At 49.7% G+C, this 15,982-nt stretch overlaps 3 protein-coding genes across 3 annotated transcripts; 1 reads left to right on the forward strand and 2 right to left on the reverse strand.

Annotated features, from left to right (window-relative positions):
- Window positions 1-1,944: 1,944 nt before the first annotated feature.
- On the reverse strand, window positions 1,945-3,514 carry HO133_010101 (uncharacterized protein; the record flags this gene model as incomplete). Its single annotated transcript, XM_037300957.1, has 6 exons — window positions 1,945-2,220; window positions 2,278-2,582; window positions 2,670-3,023; window positions 3,116-3,168; window positions 3,227-3,300; window positions 3,371-3,514. 6 exons carry the CDS (start codon window positions 3,512-3,514, stop codon window positions 1,945-1,947), a joined length of 1,206 nt encoding a protein of 401 aa, XP_037153774.1.
- Window positions 3,515-4,187: 673 nt separating this feature from the next.
- HO133_010102 (uncharacterized protein) lies at window positions 4,188-8,662 on the forward strand (the record flags this gene model as incomplete). Its single annotated transcript, XM_037300958.1, has 4 exons — window positions 4,188-4,490; window positions 4,550-6,259; window positions 6,311-6,514; window positions 6,572-8,662. 4 exons carry the CDS (start codon window positions 4,188-4,190, stop codon window positions 8,660-8,662), a joined length of 4,308 nt encoding a protein of 1,435 aa, XP_037153775.1.
- A 1,343-nt stretch (window positions 8,663-10,005) lies between these two features.
- On the reverse strand, window positions 10,006-15,838 carry HO133_010103 (uncharacterized protein; the record flags this gene model as incomplete). Its single annotated transcript, XM_037300959.1, has 12 exons — window positions 10,006-10,140; window positions 10,197-10,407; window positions 10,456-10,962; window positions 11,023-11,357; window positions 11,514-11,622; window positions 12,030-13,636; window positions 13,697-13,763; window positions 14,352-14,568; window positions 14,625-15,440; window positions 15,497-15,601; window positions 15,655-15,738; window positions 15,817-15,838. 12 exons carry the CDS (start codon window positions 15,836-15,838, stop codon window positions 10,006-10,008), a joined length of 4,215 nt encoding a protein of 1,404 aa, XP_037153776.1.
- Between the last annotated feature and the right edge of the window lie 144 nt (window positions 15,839-15,982).

The raw sequence follows: 15,982 nt of genomic DNA on the forward strand, positions 1-15,982 counted from the left end.
ACTTGCCGTTAAACCCTCTGGTGCCCTCGAACCAACCTAAAGCTTGCCAAGTCCGTTATGCTGGGCAGCACGCCATGCCCTTAATACGTTGATGATAATGCACACTAATGGCGTCAACATTACGATACTGCTTCTAAGTTCTATAATCTCTTGCGGTGCAGCATAGAGTCATGTCGGTGCTTGTAATCGATGGGTCCGATGGGAAGGTAGGTGTAGAGCCAGGCATTCATGATGCATGGACCCAAGCATTCGGGGAAGCTTGCACAGAGGTCGCCGTCGGCCCACCATGTCATCCCAGTTGGGATAAACACATTGCGAAGCGATTGCCACGTTGGTGCTTGCCATTCTTCAAGAGGCGTGCTCGAGACGCTATGCTGATGCTCGCATCTTTTTTCACCTTATCCAACAGTCCATCATGTCCACCGCCGCCGTGGCTGAGGCGAAGAGTCTGGTACGATGCCAATTGTCATTGCGGAGCAGTCAAATACAAGATCAAGCTCCCGAACCTCGACACACATCCGGTAAATAGCTGCAACTGCTCCATCTGTACTAAATTGAGTCCCCACACACCCATTATTCTATCCCGTCAGTGTCAAACAGTACAGAACGGCCACATGCTTGTCTATCTGGCGCCAAGCGAAGTGATTTCCCATACAGGCTATGATACGTCATAGAGGATACTGACGCATGGGAAGGCTCGTATGATCAAAGATATAGAGATGGAGAAATTGAACATGAGAGATTCCAACGGGAGGCATAAATTGGAGTGGAGTATGGCCCCAACGAGGTGCAATGAAAAAGGATATACTTAGGAACGCATGCAGCTCAATGTAATCGTTGTCTCAACTTATTGCCTCCAGGTTTGGTCCATGAACTCAGGACATTCCAAGATAAGTTTACGCTTCTCATTTGTCTAGTCTTGCCAAGTATAAAAAAAATCTTGCACATGTTCGCATCCCCTGTTTTGTCAGGGGCTCCCGTCAATTTGATTGTAGTCAGAAGTACAATCACGCTCATCTCAATTGCAAACCCTCAATGATCAATGAGACCTAGCCCATGCCAGAATAGGAACCGACTTCCTCTCTGCGTTTACGTCAATGCCGTTCCCATCGAAATCCTTGCTGGGATGCTCACTTCACGCAATCCATGGCCATCATTGGATCGACTCCGGCAAAATTGCCGGAGACTCATAATCAGGAATTCACGACTGCCTAAAAGCATGCAATCAAAAATCATCTGTCAGTCAAGCGGCTTCATCGCACTTTCTCTCTTCAGTGTTCTTGGTGGCTAGAATACGGCGGACGAAAGCTGAAACTACGACGAGACCAAACCACCATCTTTTCTATCGTATGAGATTTATCCATTCTACTTTGGAAATCGGGTAGATCCGCTAAGAATATCTATCGATTTCGGGACAGACACCCTATCGAACAGAGTCCATATCGCTTGGGCGAGATATCCTAAAGCTAGTATCCCAGGCAGAGTTCCTCAGAGGTAGAGAACCCGTAGGGCAGAGTCTTCTTGGCCCGGACATAAGTCCCTAGAGCTATTAACGATGCGCCGAAGGACCGGCGGGGCCATAGGCCCGAAACAGCTCATTTCCATTACCGTTTAAGGCACGAAGTCTCTGTTGCTCCAGGTTAATGACCCCAGGTTAATTCTACTCAGAGAGTACCTTGCGCGTGAGTAAAGTATCTGTCAAGACGAACAACGTCCGCTAACACTGCTTTAGATTCAATCAAAGTGTTTGACTATTCAGCCCAGTGCCTTGGGGCTCTATCCGGCTACAGTGCGCTTTATCAGCGCGAGACCTTCGATGTGTAAAGTAGAATGTATAACCTCCCCACTCTCGCTATCGCGAAATATATCCCTAAAGCGTAGAGGAACAACGCAATGTATATCGACGATACTCTTTTCCGACGCAGGATCTCCTGAGTTCAGTCATCATAGCTCGTCTCTTCCATTCCCCGAAGCTTGGCTCTTATTATCTTTGCCTTTCGCTTTCTCTATCTCGCTCATGCCGCGCCCAACCCAGCTGGTCAATATCTCGAAACCTACCTGCGCTGCGACTAGTGCCGTCTGCTCCCCTGTTCCGTCATAGGCAGGCGCCACCTCGACGATATCCGCGCCGACAACATTCAAATCTTCGAGACCCCGAAGAATTCTGATCACCTCACGACTCGTCCAGCCGCCTGCTTCGGGCGTTCCTGTACCTGGGCACTGTTTGTAGTCAGACATCAACATGGCTTGTGAAGGTGACAATAGCGGTCTACTGACCAGGCCCGGGTCAAGCACATCAATATCCAAACTCAAGTATGTCGGCGTATCGGTTCCGATTCTCTCCAATATCGCACTCACGATGCCTGCCGTGCCCATCTCATCGATATCATCTGCTGAAATGCGCAGGAAACCCTGGCGTTCATCATCCTCATAATCATCCCAACCCATAAGACGACTTCGCAGCCCAGCATGGGCAGATGAGCCATTCAGGATCAACCCCTCGTTGGAGGCGATCCAGAACATACTTCCGTGAGTGAAATCGCTTTGTGTAGATGGCCAAGCAGACGGGTACTTCGCCGGGTCTGGATTACAATTCCGTAGTCAGTATTGCCTTTCTGAGGGGTTGTTCTGATTGTCTACAAAGTAGACACGGACTCGAAGATACGTACGCCAGGTGTCGAGATGGGCGTCAAAGTGCAATACAGCGATTGGTCCGCCATAGATCTTGTTAAGTGCTCTGAGGGCTGGAAGAGCAATGCTATGATCGCCACCCAATGTGAGTAGCTTGGGCTTTGGGTTGGTCGAGTGGGCGAAAGCTGGAGCGCGGGAACCGAGTTCGAGGAAGGCAGATGTCATCTGGTGGAGGGCAAGGGCGTTGTCAAAAGGTGTAACAGGGATATCACCACAGTCAAAAATAGTGTACGGTGAAGTGTATGGATTCAGGCCACGGCGAGGGTTGAAGCCACGGAAGGAGGTTTGACGAGCAGAAGCTGTTCTGATGGCACGAGGCCCGAAGCGTGCTCCTGGGAGGTTCACATTGAGCTTGGATGTTCTCTGCTTCGGGGAATCTGTAGGATACAAAGAAGAATTTACAAAAGCGTCAAGACGATCTTACCGGGCCTGTAGCTGACAGCCGTATCAAAAGGAGCACCTATGATTCCGATGTCGCTGCCGACTCGGTCAATGCAAAGGACAACGGTAAATAGCGTTTTTGCAGGCTACTGACAAGGGTGTGTCCCTCTCACTTAAGCATTTTATATGCCTCAAGTGTGCAAAAGTTGATATTCCTGAAAAGCCCCACTATGGTGGATCAATGATAAAGTCATGAGAAGAAGAACCAGAGCAGTGAGATACATCAGCAGGGCAATACCTCAAAGTCCCATTTCCTATGAAGTTCTTCTGTGCTGTCTGGGCCCGTAGGAGGTAATGGATCTTGCTCAGGGTTGTCATAGAATGAGGAAGAAGTCCGAGCAAACGGAGAAAGGACCAGAAGGGCCAGCAAAACAAAAAACATTCTTATATGTAGGGCGGTGTGGCAGTAATCGAGAGCAATATTCACTCTGGTACTCTGTTACCTACGTCCAAGCAACAGCGGTGCAAGCGAACTTCATGATCAGACAATGATAGCAGGAAAGGTGGGGGACCACTTCTTGCTTATAAAGTAGAATGATCGGTGTGTACTACTCGGTTCTACCCACCAGTGCATTCTACACCCAAATGTAACGTTCTATCACGAGTCCTCAGCCTTCGAGCTTGAAGACAGGATATCGCATACAAAATTGCTCACAACACTGATTCAATCATCTTTTCCTGCAGAATTGTCCTGAGAAAGTGATTCGCTGTGGACATATGCTCAAGGCAAATTTGTAACTTTGAGACTAACAAGTATCAATACGAGTAGAGCAGTGTTAGTTGCTCGGTAGTCGGTACCGAAGTCCCGTTCAGCCCTAGGAAGAACGCGCTGCCCACTGACGCGCCAAGTCGTAGATGAAGGCATTCTATAACACCCATTTCATTTCCTACCACATCATCGCTTTCCTCAAAACTCGAAAGCCTTAGGGACTGAGTAGGCTCTATAGAACCGATATGCAATAATTATCGGATTGAAAGGAGGAGAGCCGAATACATAGCGCGCGGGGGGCACATTAATGCCCGCAAGAGCAGCGGCTTCCGCAGCCACAGAGATCATGGATGTACCGCAGGACAACATGCCGGGCCTACAGTTCCGAGAAGAGTTATCATGGCGCGCTGGGAAGTCCATCGCCATTGCGGACCTCTTGCGACGCTTACAAGCCCTGCACAAGGAGATGAGGGACATGGAGCAGGACGAGAGCGAGCGAGACTCTTTCACTAAAGTCGCAAAGGATCTGGCGAGTCCAAATTTACTGGCGCACAAGGATAAAGGTGTCAAAGCTTGGACGGCATGTTGTTTGGTCGATATATTGAGACTCTGCGCCCCAGATGCGCCCTACACCGGGCAACAGCTGAAGGTCAGTAGACATGGCGAGAGGAACGGATATAGAGGGCGCTCCAGCTTACACTTGTTCAGGACATATTCAACATGCTGGTCACCGTGGTCCTCCCGGCGCTTTCAGACCCTTCGAACGCGTACAATCAGCAGCACCTATACGTCCTGACGTCTCTGTCGGATGTCAAAAGTATTGTCTTGCTCACAGATATACCGTCTTCGGAGCCATTGATGATACACCTGTTCACCTCGTTTTTCGACATCTTGGCCGGCTCCACCAAAACATCGACTGGAGAACAACTGGGCAAGAATGTCGAATTCCACATGACTTCGATACTGGTGACAATGGTCGACGAATCTGCAACCTTACCCTCAGAAATCATTGATGTCATAGTCGCCCAATTCCTTAGGACAGATCCCCGCGCAATGAATGGGACTGCTGGGAAGGGCAAGAAACATGCTGTGACGCTTGACGAAAAACAGTCAACGTTGACACTGAAGGAGTTGCCGCCAGCGTACACCATGGCAAAGACAATCTGTATATCTTCCCCGGAGAAAATGGCAAGACATGTCAGCCAATATTTCAACGATGTGATAGTCGACGCGTCGTCATCCTCGGCAGCTAACATTTCGAGCAAGAAGACATCACATCGAAGAGTCAGCGATGATCTGGATGACTCTGATATGGAGAATGGGAATGGTCCTACAGACGAGGACCTCAACGAGCTACATAAGGTCCATCAATTACTCCGAGAGTTGTGGCGCGCCTGTCCTACGGTACTACAAAATGTGATTCCTCAATTGGAGGCTGAGTTGTCTGCTGAGAACGTGCACTTACGCTCTCTTGCTACGGAAACCTTTGGAGACATTATCTCAGGCATAGGAGCGGCGGGGTTGCCCCCACCATCGATACTGGACCCGGCCGCGTTTCCACCTCTTGACTTGACCGACACAGCAGAGTCAACACTCAATCGCAACATTCTAACCAAACCTTCTTCCCCCCAGCCATTCCCTCAGACATACTCTCAGGCGTACGCTAGCTTCCTGGGAAGAAGTCACGATAAATCACCAGTAATTCGGTCAGTGTGGACTACGGGCCTCGGACGAATCTTGACAACTTCAGCTGGCGGTGTTGGCCTTGCTCAGCAAGAAGAAGATCGTCTCATCAAAGAACTTGCTAGGATGCTAGGTGACGCCGAAGAGAAAGTACGTATAGCAGCTGTGAAAGTTGTGGGAACGTTCAGCTTTCGAGAAGTAATATTCAAGCTAGGATCTTCTGGTGGCTTGGATAAGCCAGGATCCGTGCTTGCAGTCCTCGCAGAAAGAGTGCGTGATCGTAAGCATGCTGTTCGAGTGGAGGCAATGAGGGTTCTGGCCAGTCTATGGGGCGTTGCATCTGGAGCGGTAGCGGTTGCGGACGAGCAGGTGATTTCGACCATCGGAGCAGCTCCTTCCAAAATACTGGACACATATTACGCTAATGATATGGATCTTATGGTTTTGCTGGATCACGTCCTATATGAGCAACTTCTTCCACTGAGCTATCCGCCAGTCAAGGCGAAAAGTGCAAAGCTTGCAAATGGAATTTCGCAAAAGGTCAAAGAGAGCCAGACGAACGGAGACGTGGAAATTGACAGCATTGATCCTGATAAGATTAGGACGGAGAGGATCCTCGTACTCGTCAGAGACCTCGATGAAAGGGCCAAGAAAGTGTTTTTTGCGATCCAAACTCGTCAAACTCAGCTAGCAAAAGTCATGACAGCATACCTGCAGCGCTGTGAAGATTACAATGTAGGCTCATTCATCAAGCCTCCTGTTGGTTCTGGCTAACGACTGCTATAGGGAGGCGTCATGGACGAAAATGAGAAGCCGGTAAAGGAACACATGGCACGACTTATTGACACTTTCGCACACTTGCTACCAGATTCATTGAAAGCCGCGGAGAGTCTGTGGAAGTTTGCGAAAATGCACGACCGTCGTAGCTATCAGCTGATACGCTTTTGCATGGCGCCAGAAAGTGATTATCGGACTGTGGTTAAGGCTATAGTAAGTCTCACCCCTAAGCCCAGGAATCGCTTGTAGCTAAAGCAAATGTCTTCGTAGAAAGAGTTCACAAAGCGCATCGAACAATCGGCTACTGCACCGCAGGAGCTCCTCAACATTTTAATCCCCGTTCTTTACCGAGTCAGTCTCCTGGTGTACAATAAGAGCCATGTTGCAGCTATCATGGAGTATTCAAGGACCGACGACAAGTCCTTGGCCGCGACCGCTCATGAGCTGCTCAGAGAGATCTCCACTCGAACGCCCGAAATTCTGAAAGCTCACGTTCAGGAGATCTGCACGATACTCCAAGATGAAGCCCCCAATTCAAAGAAGACGAATGACGCGGGGGCAGTAGATAATCTGAAGGCGTGCGCTTCCTATGCCTTGAAATTCGCAGATGAGATTCCCCAAGATCGGAAATTTGTACAAGCAATGACAAGTTTCGCTCTTCACGGCACTCCAGCAGAGGCAGCTAAACATGCGGTCACTATCATTATGACCGCCTCGGACAAGAAAGAGCTCTTGGCGAAAGATCTTATCACCAAGTGCGTCAATGGCTTCGAGTACGGGGGAGAAGGATTTCTTGCTCGTTTGGCCACCCTCTCCCAGTTCATGCTTCTTGCACCCCACCAGGCCAATCAAGAGAGCGATGCCATCAGTGACATCGCAATCGAAAAGGTCCTACTTCAGGTCCGGACGTCATCTACAGAACCCTCAGAGTCCTATTTATGGTCACCTACCCTGGAAACAGAATGCGAAGCAAAATGCTGGGCTCTGAAGATCCTGGTGAACCGCATCCGCTCTCATCCAGAGCCTGATACCCTTGCAGAGGTGGCGAGTCCGGTTTACAAACTTCTTTCGACTCTTGTCACCAAGAACGGAGAAGTCTCAAGCGCCCAAGACACACCACCTGCACATAAGGCTCGACTTCGTCTCACCGCCGCCTGCCTATGCCTCAAATTATGCACCAAAAAACATACAGACGCCCTTTTCACACCTACTGCCTTCAATGCCCTCGCCTTGGTAGCGCAAGACCCTGTTCTCAACGTCCGCTCCTTCTTCATGCAGCGGCTGAAGAAGTACCTCGGCCAACAGAAACTCCCACAGCGCTTTTATACCATCCCCTTCCTCCTCGCCTTCGAACCCAGCGCCTCCCTGAAATCTGATAATACAACCTGGATTCGCAGTCGTACCGCAGCCTTCTACGCGCTCAGAGCTCAGCAGTCCTCATCCAAAGGGAATATCGTTATGGAATCTGTCTTCGCTCGTCTACTTTCTTTGCTAGCCCACCACCCTGATTATGATAACACAGCCGAGGACCTTGTCGATTTTGCGCGATACCTGCTCTACTACTTACAACCTGTCGCCACCGAGGAGAATCTTTCCATAATCTATCACATTGCACAGCGGGTCAAGCAATCCCGCGATGCTACTAATCCTTCGTCAGCATACGATAACAGTCTCTACCACCTCAGCGACCTGGCCCAACTCACCATCCGCAAATATGAAGACGCACATAGCTGGAACATTCAAACACTGCCGGGCAAGGTCCGCCTGCCAACGAGCCTATATACCGAGCTGAAGGATCACGAGGAGGCGCAGCGGATCGCAGAGAAAAATTACCTTCCAGAGGGCGTTGAAGAAGGCGTCGAGGGCTTGGTGAAATTGAGCATGCGCGCTGCACGCTCGCAGGGCAAGAAGCGGAGGAGTGAGGGCGATCACGAGGTCAATGGTAGGGATAGCAAACGTGCGAAGCAAATACCAACACGAAAAGCTTTACCCAAGGAGAAGAAAGCTAAGCCCGCTTCCACTACGATGAAGCCACCAAAGAAGACAAAGAGAAAGAATGACGAGGAAATGGTGCCATCAAGTCAACGGAGGAGGAGTGGGAGAATACAGACGACTGGCGGAGCGTATAAAGAGAGGGGCGATGAAGAGGATGACGAGGAAATGGGGGAAGGGGTTGCTGTTTGGAGGTATGAAGACGGTGAGGAAGTCAACGGTGACGACACAAGTGAGCAGGAAGCAGAAGACCAAGAGGAAGAGGAAGTTGATGAGTCGACTCCGAAACCCTCGCCCAAGCCCTCGCCGAAAGCGAAGAAGGGTGCTCTAATTGCGGGGGGCGGAAAGAAGCACGCGAAAGGGAGGTAGATAGGAAAGAGGGTTGTTACGTTGTTGATCTTAGCCCGGCGTTACCTGTGGATATTACGGCATGTTCTCCAAATGGATAGGAGGTTGATGGATAAGTACTCGGGTTTCATGTCACGTTGCATACATAGCCTGCTCTTGCTGTAAATACAATCAATATCGAGCATAGCTTATGTCAAAGGTCTCGTCAAGCATGGATTCCTGAGGTTTATACCAATCCGTCCAGGAAAGACGCACCTTCCACTCTTCGTCATCGCTGAATTGCTTCCAGACATAGACATGCCGTACCTTCAGTAGCCCGTCCTAGGAATGCATCCTCTGTCTCGTGATCCCTTGCCCCCAAAGTCGGCAGCCGATACCCCGTTCCGAACCTTTGCGGTGAGGAGTCCAAGCTCCAACATCCACTCCACGTACATTGACTCCAGCGTCCACATCGCGGCAAGCAGTGACTCCGATGCCGTCCCCCATAGATCTAGTAGACGGTCGAGTGTCAGTCGTCTTACGTCTCGAAGGCATGGTTTTTCTCACGGCAATGCGGTGGCTGCAAATGGATTTGATAACGCCAAAAGTGGAAGGAGCGAAGCAACGAAGGATACTTTGATCAGCGCAGATGATTACAAGCTGTCCTCCTCCAAAGGTAAAGGATGTCGGTATATCTTTGGTGGGCAGGGCTCTCCGCGAGCCTGGCCCATAGAAGACCAGGGGCAGTCCTTCTAGGTCTTTACTTTGAATCTTGCCGTGCGAAGCTGCTTAGTCTCTGAATGGCTGTTCAGAATAATCGAATTCGAGATACTCTGTACTACGAATTGCTTCCATCATCGCTGCATTAGATTCAGTATGTTTCTTGGACGTATTGAAATAGCGGAGGACGAGCAGGATTGCACACGTTGCTGCTGGCCAGATGCAATTCGGCGCGAAGGCTGGATCTTTTGTTCCGATTTACCAGATCTAAGTATTTGATTGACCAATTCATTCGTTGGTTATTGTGGGCTTGGTAGACTGGCGTTTCCTCCACCATGCCTTGAAACTGCTAGTGATGCCCTGATGTTCGATAAGTTCCATGCATGTATTGATCTGAGCTATCTGTATGACTTGCCACAGGATAAGTGGCCGGACTGCCGCCATAAGATCTGATCTTTCTAAACGGTATGTGAAAGTCCCTGGGGCTACGAAGGAATGGGCCGAAGCCGTAAACACAACACCAACCACGCTACCTATGCTGATGAGCTGGCAAGGCCTGAGGAGCTTGAAGCCGATGGTATATCACAACCCTGTATGCATGCGTGTAGCCAAGAGGAGATAACGCCAGCCAAATGCTTCCACAGAATACCGAGGGCCACCTCCGCTCAGGAGCTACCATCAAGGCGGCGGCGAGCTAGTTCAATCAATGCCTGCAAATCTTTCTTCTCCTGCTCACTCGGAGCGGCGTCGGCAGAATCTCCAGAATTGTAAAGAGTTTCGACTCCAATGGGTGCCTCAGCCTGGTTCAAGAAGTCTGTCAGCCCAGACCTCAAACCTTCAGTGGTCAGAAGCTTACAATGAGTGTGCCTATGAGGTTCTTGACCTTGTCTGGATTGAGCGTCGCATCAGACTGAGCCAGTTGAGCAAGGTTCAGGGCGGCTTTGCGCTCAGAGAAAGGACGCTTATCGAACGATGCCTGCTGTGGTTTGGCGACTATGATAGTGGTAGGTGCGCGAGATTGAACCGGTGCCAGCGTTTGCTTCGCTTGAGCCGCTTGTTCGCGGGCTCTGAACCTTCATTAGCAAGATTCTGTAGAAAAGGGTCATCAGACTCACAGCTTCGCCTTGTGAATGAAGTCCAGCTTGATACCATTCTCTTGGTAACGATAAATCACCTTTCCCTTCTCGTTCTTCTCAATCCTGGTCTCCTCCTCACTAACATCAAGCTCGATCTCGATGAGACCGTTGTTCTTGAGGCCACGACGCACAGCTGGCGTGACAACATTCGCTTTCTTGGGGCGACGAATCTTGTACGAGCGGCTGCTATCTGGTTGAACTTGATTGGAGCCTTTGACAAGAGAAGGGTCGAGGCCTGACAGCTCGTTTTCGACGTGATTAGGACACATCCATGTAAAGCGAGGTCGACCATTGTTGCGCCGCACTGGTGGAGCAGCAAGCGGAGGATCGATGCAATCTAGGTGCCAGGATAGATTGCAATAGTCACATGCGACAAGCTCATTGTGGTCTAGGGCAGACTTGCCACAACGAAAACAAATGACCGTGTTGTCTTTGCTATCTCGAAGCTTGAAATTGTTGGCGACTTCTTCGTATCCAGCACGTGCTCTGTATGATGGTCAGGTGTTTTGTGCCAATGTAAGTCTTGCTTGAGGGAGATGTGCTTACTTATTTGCTTTGACGGTGCTAGCCTCCTCGTATTCGCCCTCCTCCCCGGTTTTGACCCCTTCAAAGTAGTCTCTGACAGGATTGGCAAGGTTGAAAGCCACGGGATTTGTCTTGACAAGGTCACCAAACAGTCCGCCCAAGACTCCGGGCGGTGTTGCGTTCGGTGATAAGTTGCGACGATCGCGGCATTTATAACAGTAGAAGTCGCCCTCGGGAAGGTTTTCTTTACCGTGAGGGGGGTCCCAGCACGAGTGGTGGAAGGCGCGCCAACATCCTTCACAGCAGACCAGCTCACCGGGGCCACCACAGGATGTGCAGACGTCCGAGTTCTGTTTCTACGTGATGATTAGCCTTTAATCCTGAGCCAAAATACGTGTGCTCTGCTGCGGACATCGGAGCGCATTGAAAGGTGAGAGGATGTAGTACGATGTGAGTTGGAGCTGCGAATCAGGGCACGATGGGCAAAGGAATGGAGGACTGGGTTTGCTTACATCTTCTCTATCATCATTGCGACCATAATAACCGAAAGCGTTTCCATTGCTCTCGGACTCTACTGCGCGACCGATCCCAGCGGTAACAGCGTTGCGCTTCTTGAGAGGACTAGTTGACGATCCAGCGTCAGTCGCCTTGCGTTTGGGAGCCATATTTAACAAATCAGATGCGATATCTGCAGAGAAATTTGGAAACAGAATAGTGGATGGAGTAAAGGAAAACGAAGATACTGCGGCCAGCGCAGATTTAAAAATGTAGTAGTGGACGAACTGTCGTGGTATGTATGGATGACGAGGTACAACTGTGACGTGAAAAATGCTGTGATGAAACATTTTGAAGTGTAACATTTGGAGCGCAGAAGAAAGGGAAAGGGGCTGGTGTTGCGGAACAATAGACCAAAAGTTTGACAATAGACCGATGTTGACTCACGAACATCCAATGTGATCTCAGCGCAGAACAATACAATTTCAAAACTTTACAGACAATAGAACTCGGCCGAAATTTCTAGTACTTACGACATCTTGATTCGTGCAGCTTTTTTAACTCCCTTTGATGGACGACCCAACTGATTCGGAGTGGCTCCTCTGGAAGCACCTGGCGGCGGCGGAATGAGAAGTTCGCCGTAAGAAGAAGATGTTGGGGAGTCGAGGTAATCTGGCTCATCTCTTCTACTCTTTTGGTTGACACCATTTCGTAATCGTGCTTGCTGTGCTTCCGCCGACAACACGGCTAAAGGAGCAGTCGAGTGGGGCTGTCTTATTGGGTTTGGATCTGCTCGCACCTTGCTGTGTCCAACAACGTAGTCTTGGTAATTCTGCGTCAATTTCTCCTTACGCTTCGCACTAAGCTCTTCCGGCGTTAGATGGCTAGGTTGGGTGATGGGCTTCCTAACAGATGGATCAATAGGTCGCGTAGAGAACGATCCTAATCTTGGCCCCATCGCGGGTTTCTGCTTAGCTTGGTTCAGTCCTTGATGAGTAACAGCGTTAGCTCCGCTGGGCATTGATAATTCAATGGCGGGAGCAAAGTCTTCGACAGCGGAATCCAATGACGAGAGAGACGAGTCACTTGATGCACTCTTCGAACGCTTTACTCGTTTCGAGGGGCGCTCGTCTTTGGAGGGGGTTCCATTCATTTCCATATCAGTGCTTTTTGGTTTCGAAGATCGATTGTTGGAAATGGGAGCATAATTGTTGAGTACAGGCGCACTGGCTCGGTCCTTTGTGGTACCAGAGTGGCGTGTGACACCCACTTTGGCACTCTTGGCAGTTGGAGACCTCGAAATTGATTTTGATGCTGAATGTTTAAACTGCTTCGCTGGATCATCAGTAGCTCTAATCTGCTTCCTCGCGGCTTTGATATAGCTCTGAAATTCAGCAGTTTGCTGCGACGTTGGCTTTTGAGAGAGCACAGCTTCAAGAAGGTCGGCTACCACACTATTCCTCAGGCTTTCCTCATACAGCTGCTTCAAAGCGATACCGAGCGCAGGGTCTCCAAGCTCTCGTGATCGGTCGATAGCCGACTCAACTATTTGCTGTAACCGTGTTTGTCCGACCCCCGTGCGTGAGGTTGGGGTTCCGAGAGGTGCTGCTTGTGTTGAGGCTGCCTTAATCGTCGTAGTCTTTGCACTACCCTTTGGATTGTAGTCGTTATCCTGGTCTCTTTCTCGAGATGATGAGACCTTCCCGAGCCTTTCTTCGGTTTTGCGGGGCTCAGAGCGTCTTGTTCCAACTGGTGGTGCCGGTTCTGGAGTGTTCACCTCCTCCCTTGCCCCTCTTGCTTCCCCATTCTTTAGATGTGCTATTCTCCGCGTAGGCTCGTGGTGCTTCAGTCTCGTTTTGACCTTCTGACCTGGGAAAGTTCCTAGAGGGGCCATATGCTCCAGTACACCATGCCGTTCTAGCCCTTTGTAGTCTTCAAAGCTGGGTGCTGGTGCTCGTAGAGGTGGCTCAGTCCATTCTTCTTCCATGTCTCCACTCAAGTCGCCTACGTGGGCTTCAGTTTTCACATGCACGTTGTGTTGCGTAGAGGAGTGCGATGGGCTTGACATTCGAGACCTCCGCAAGTGCCTTGACGAGGCCATTTGAGAAGCCATCGAGTTGGCGGAGAATGGAATGCCGACCTGTGAAGTGTTAGTACATGACAATCACATAGAGAGTTTGTGGAGCTGATGGATACTCACAACCGCAAGTGTTATTAGGTAGGCAGCTGATCTTAGGGGATATATCGCGGTGTCATGCGCGTGGTGTCTGAGATTATTGAGGTTCGGCTTCGGCAGGGATTAATTCCTCAAACTAATTTAGGAATTCACAAACTGTTTTCTGAACCTCCTTTTCTACAACGATGAGGATACTTATTGTCTAAAGATGTGATTGATGGTTTTGATGAAGATTGCAAAGGTGTGAGGGGGGATGGGAATATCAAGTCAGGGTTGCCAGTCTGCTCTGTAACCAATAAAGGGGTATGTGTTTGAGTGGCAGACCAGAGGACGAAACCAGCAAATGTTCTATTAAGAGCTCGTGCCGTCATTCACTATTATGCAAGTGTTAAGTCATGTCTGCAGTAGGGAAGCTGGAAGTGAGATGAACATGGCTTCATTTGCTTTTAGCTATCTGTTGCCTGCACCTTGGCTAGTAAGCATTCGGACCTGGGAGGAAATCCTAGCTCACATCTCTTACCAAGATGCTGGAAAAGAAGACGACCCTCTGATCACGCTGCCTGTGCTATCCCTCGGTTCGGGGTCAGGATTATTCACCTATTCAACTTCCAGACGAACAAAACCAGCTACTGATAGGCATGCTCGCCAGATGCTGGGCTTCCCAGCGTTAATCGTTCACTCCTCATCGCTGGAGTCCTCGTCTTCCTCCTCTGTTGCTTTCTTGGCCGGCTTCTTCTTCTTTTTCTTGTTCTTACCCTTTGCCCCGGTCGACCGTGCTACAGGCTGCTCAAGAATCTTTAGGATTTCTTCATCGGTGATTTTCTTCTCCGTCTTGTATTGTTCCAAGCTTGGGGCTGGCGGTGCGCTCAAACGGACGATCCCATTCTTCGTGATGGCTGGCTTTATTAGCTTATCGTTCTTGACACACTTACTCATTTCACCTAAGACTTACCAATTGTTGTCAAAAGTCTTGCGACAGGAGCCGAGTCCTTGTCTGCTACAACCTCATACTGTCGGAGAACATTTGATCGCACACACTCTACCACACCAACTTTGGCCGCTCTTTCATCCTCAAGCTGCCTCAAGCTGAAGGGAAAAGTCCCAAATTTCTTTACGATCTCCGAAAGCGTTTGCCTAGAACTCGGTCTTTTGAGTTGGTAAGTGATGGTGGTTCTCCGGTGTAGCGTAGGGCGATTTTCCAACGTCTTTATCTTGCCGGTACCCAGACTAACACCCATTTCCACGCCCCAAACATCCCCAATCTCAGGAACCCCTTCGCCCTTGCCGCCGTCTGATGGGGGAGAAAGGACAATCTTCTTTTTGCCCTCAATTTCATTTCGCTCGAACAGCCAGGACGTGGTCCCTTCAACCAGGTTGCAGCCGTAACTTTTGACTACTTTTTCGAGAAGGTGTGTCATCTTCGACTGCGTGATGGGCTTTATCGATGCTGCTTTCTTTTTCTCCTCATCTGTCCCAGAAGCTAGGAGGCCGGGAGGTATCATGAGCCTCAGGAGAAGCTCATTTGCGTAATGTGTAGCAAGCAACAGATCAGCTTCCCGGCCGAGTAGTTTGTCATCCTTATTGGCCTCTCCTGGTATGATGATCGTGTCGCATACGATAGTGCCGAGGCCGTCTATTTGGGCTCCCAATTGAATCTTGACCGCCTCGTTGGCCTTTAATGATGTAGGCGCTTCCTCGGCATCTGTAGAAAGTGGAGTGTATGGAGTAATGTAAGAGCTAGGAGAGACAGTCGTGGGATGAGATATTCCTGAAGGATATAACATCAGCAATATCTCTTTCGTAATGCGATTGGGTCTCTCTGACCTTTAGAGATTTTTTTTCCTTTGTAAACCTTGCCAACTTCTTCCGCCAGGAACTTATCTCCGCGTTCGCATATGGAGACAATCTTTTCTCCCTCGAGGCACCATCCTTCACTTACAATCAACAAAAATCCCAGACGAAGCATGGCGAGTGAACATTACCAGTAACAGCTTCTAGAACCTTGAGGGAGATCTGAGCGGCTGTCTTGTACTTCGTCAGAGTATCGGGATTGTTCAGCGTGTAATCTGCCAGGTCATTACTTGTTAGCCAGGACAAACAATATGCAAAACCTCGAGTCGATACGTGAGAAATCGTATACGTACCGACCGCCGCATCTTCCGCCATGATTGGCGACTTGCCAGTCGTAGATCCAAGAACTATGATGTATAATCCGTTCACATTTACAATAATTGAATGTCGCGTGAGTGGGGAAACATAATTCTTATGTTAACTCGTCGGTGGGTTGACCGTTGTGTCGGCTACCGTTGC

Source organism: Letharia lupina (assembly GCF_014066315.1).
Source record: "Letharia lupina isolate WasteWater1 chromosome Unknown contig_8, whole genome shotgun sequence".
Classification (NCBI taxonomy): domain Eukaryota; kingdom Fungi; phylum Ascomycota; class Lecanoromycetes; order Lecanorales; family Parmeliaceae; genus Letharia; species Letharia lupina.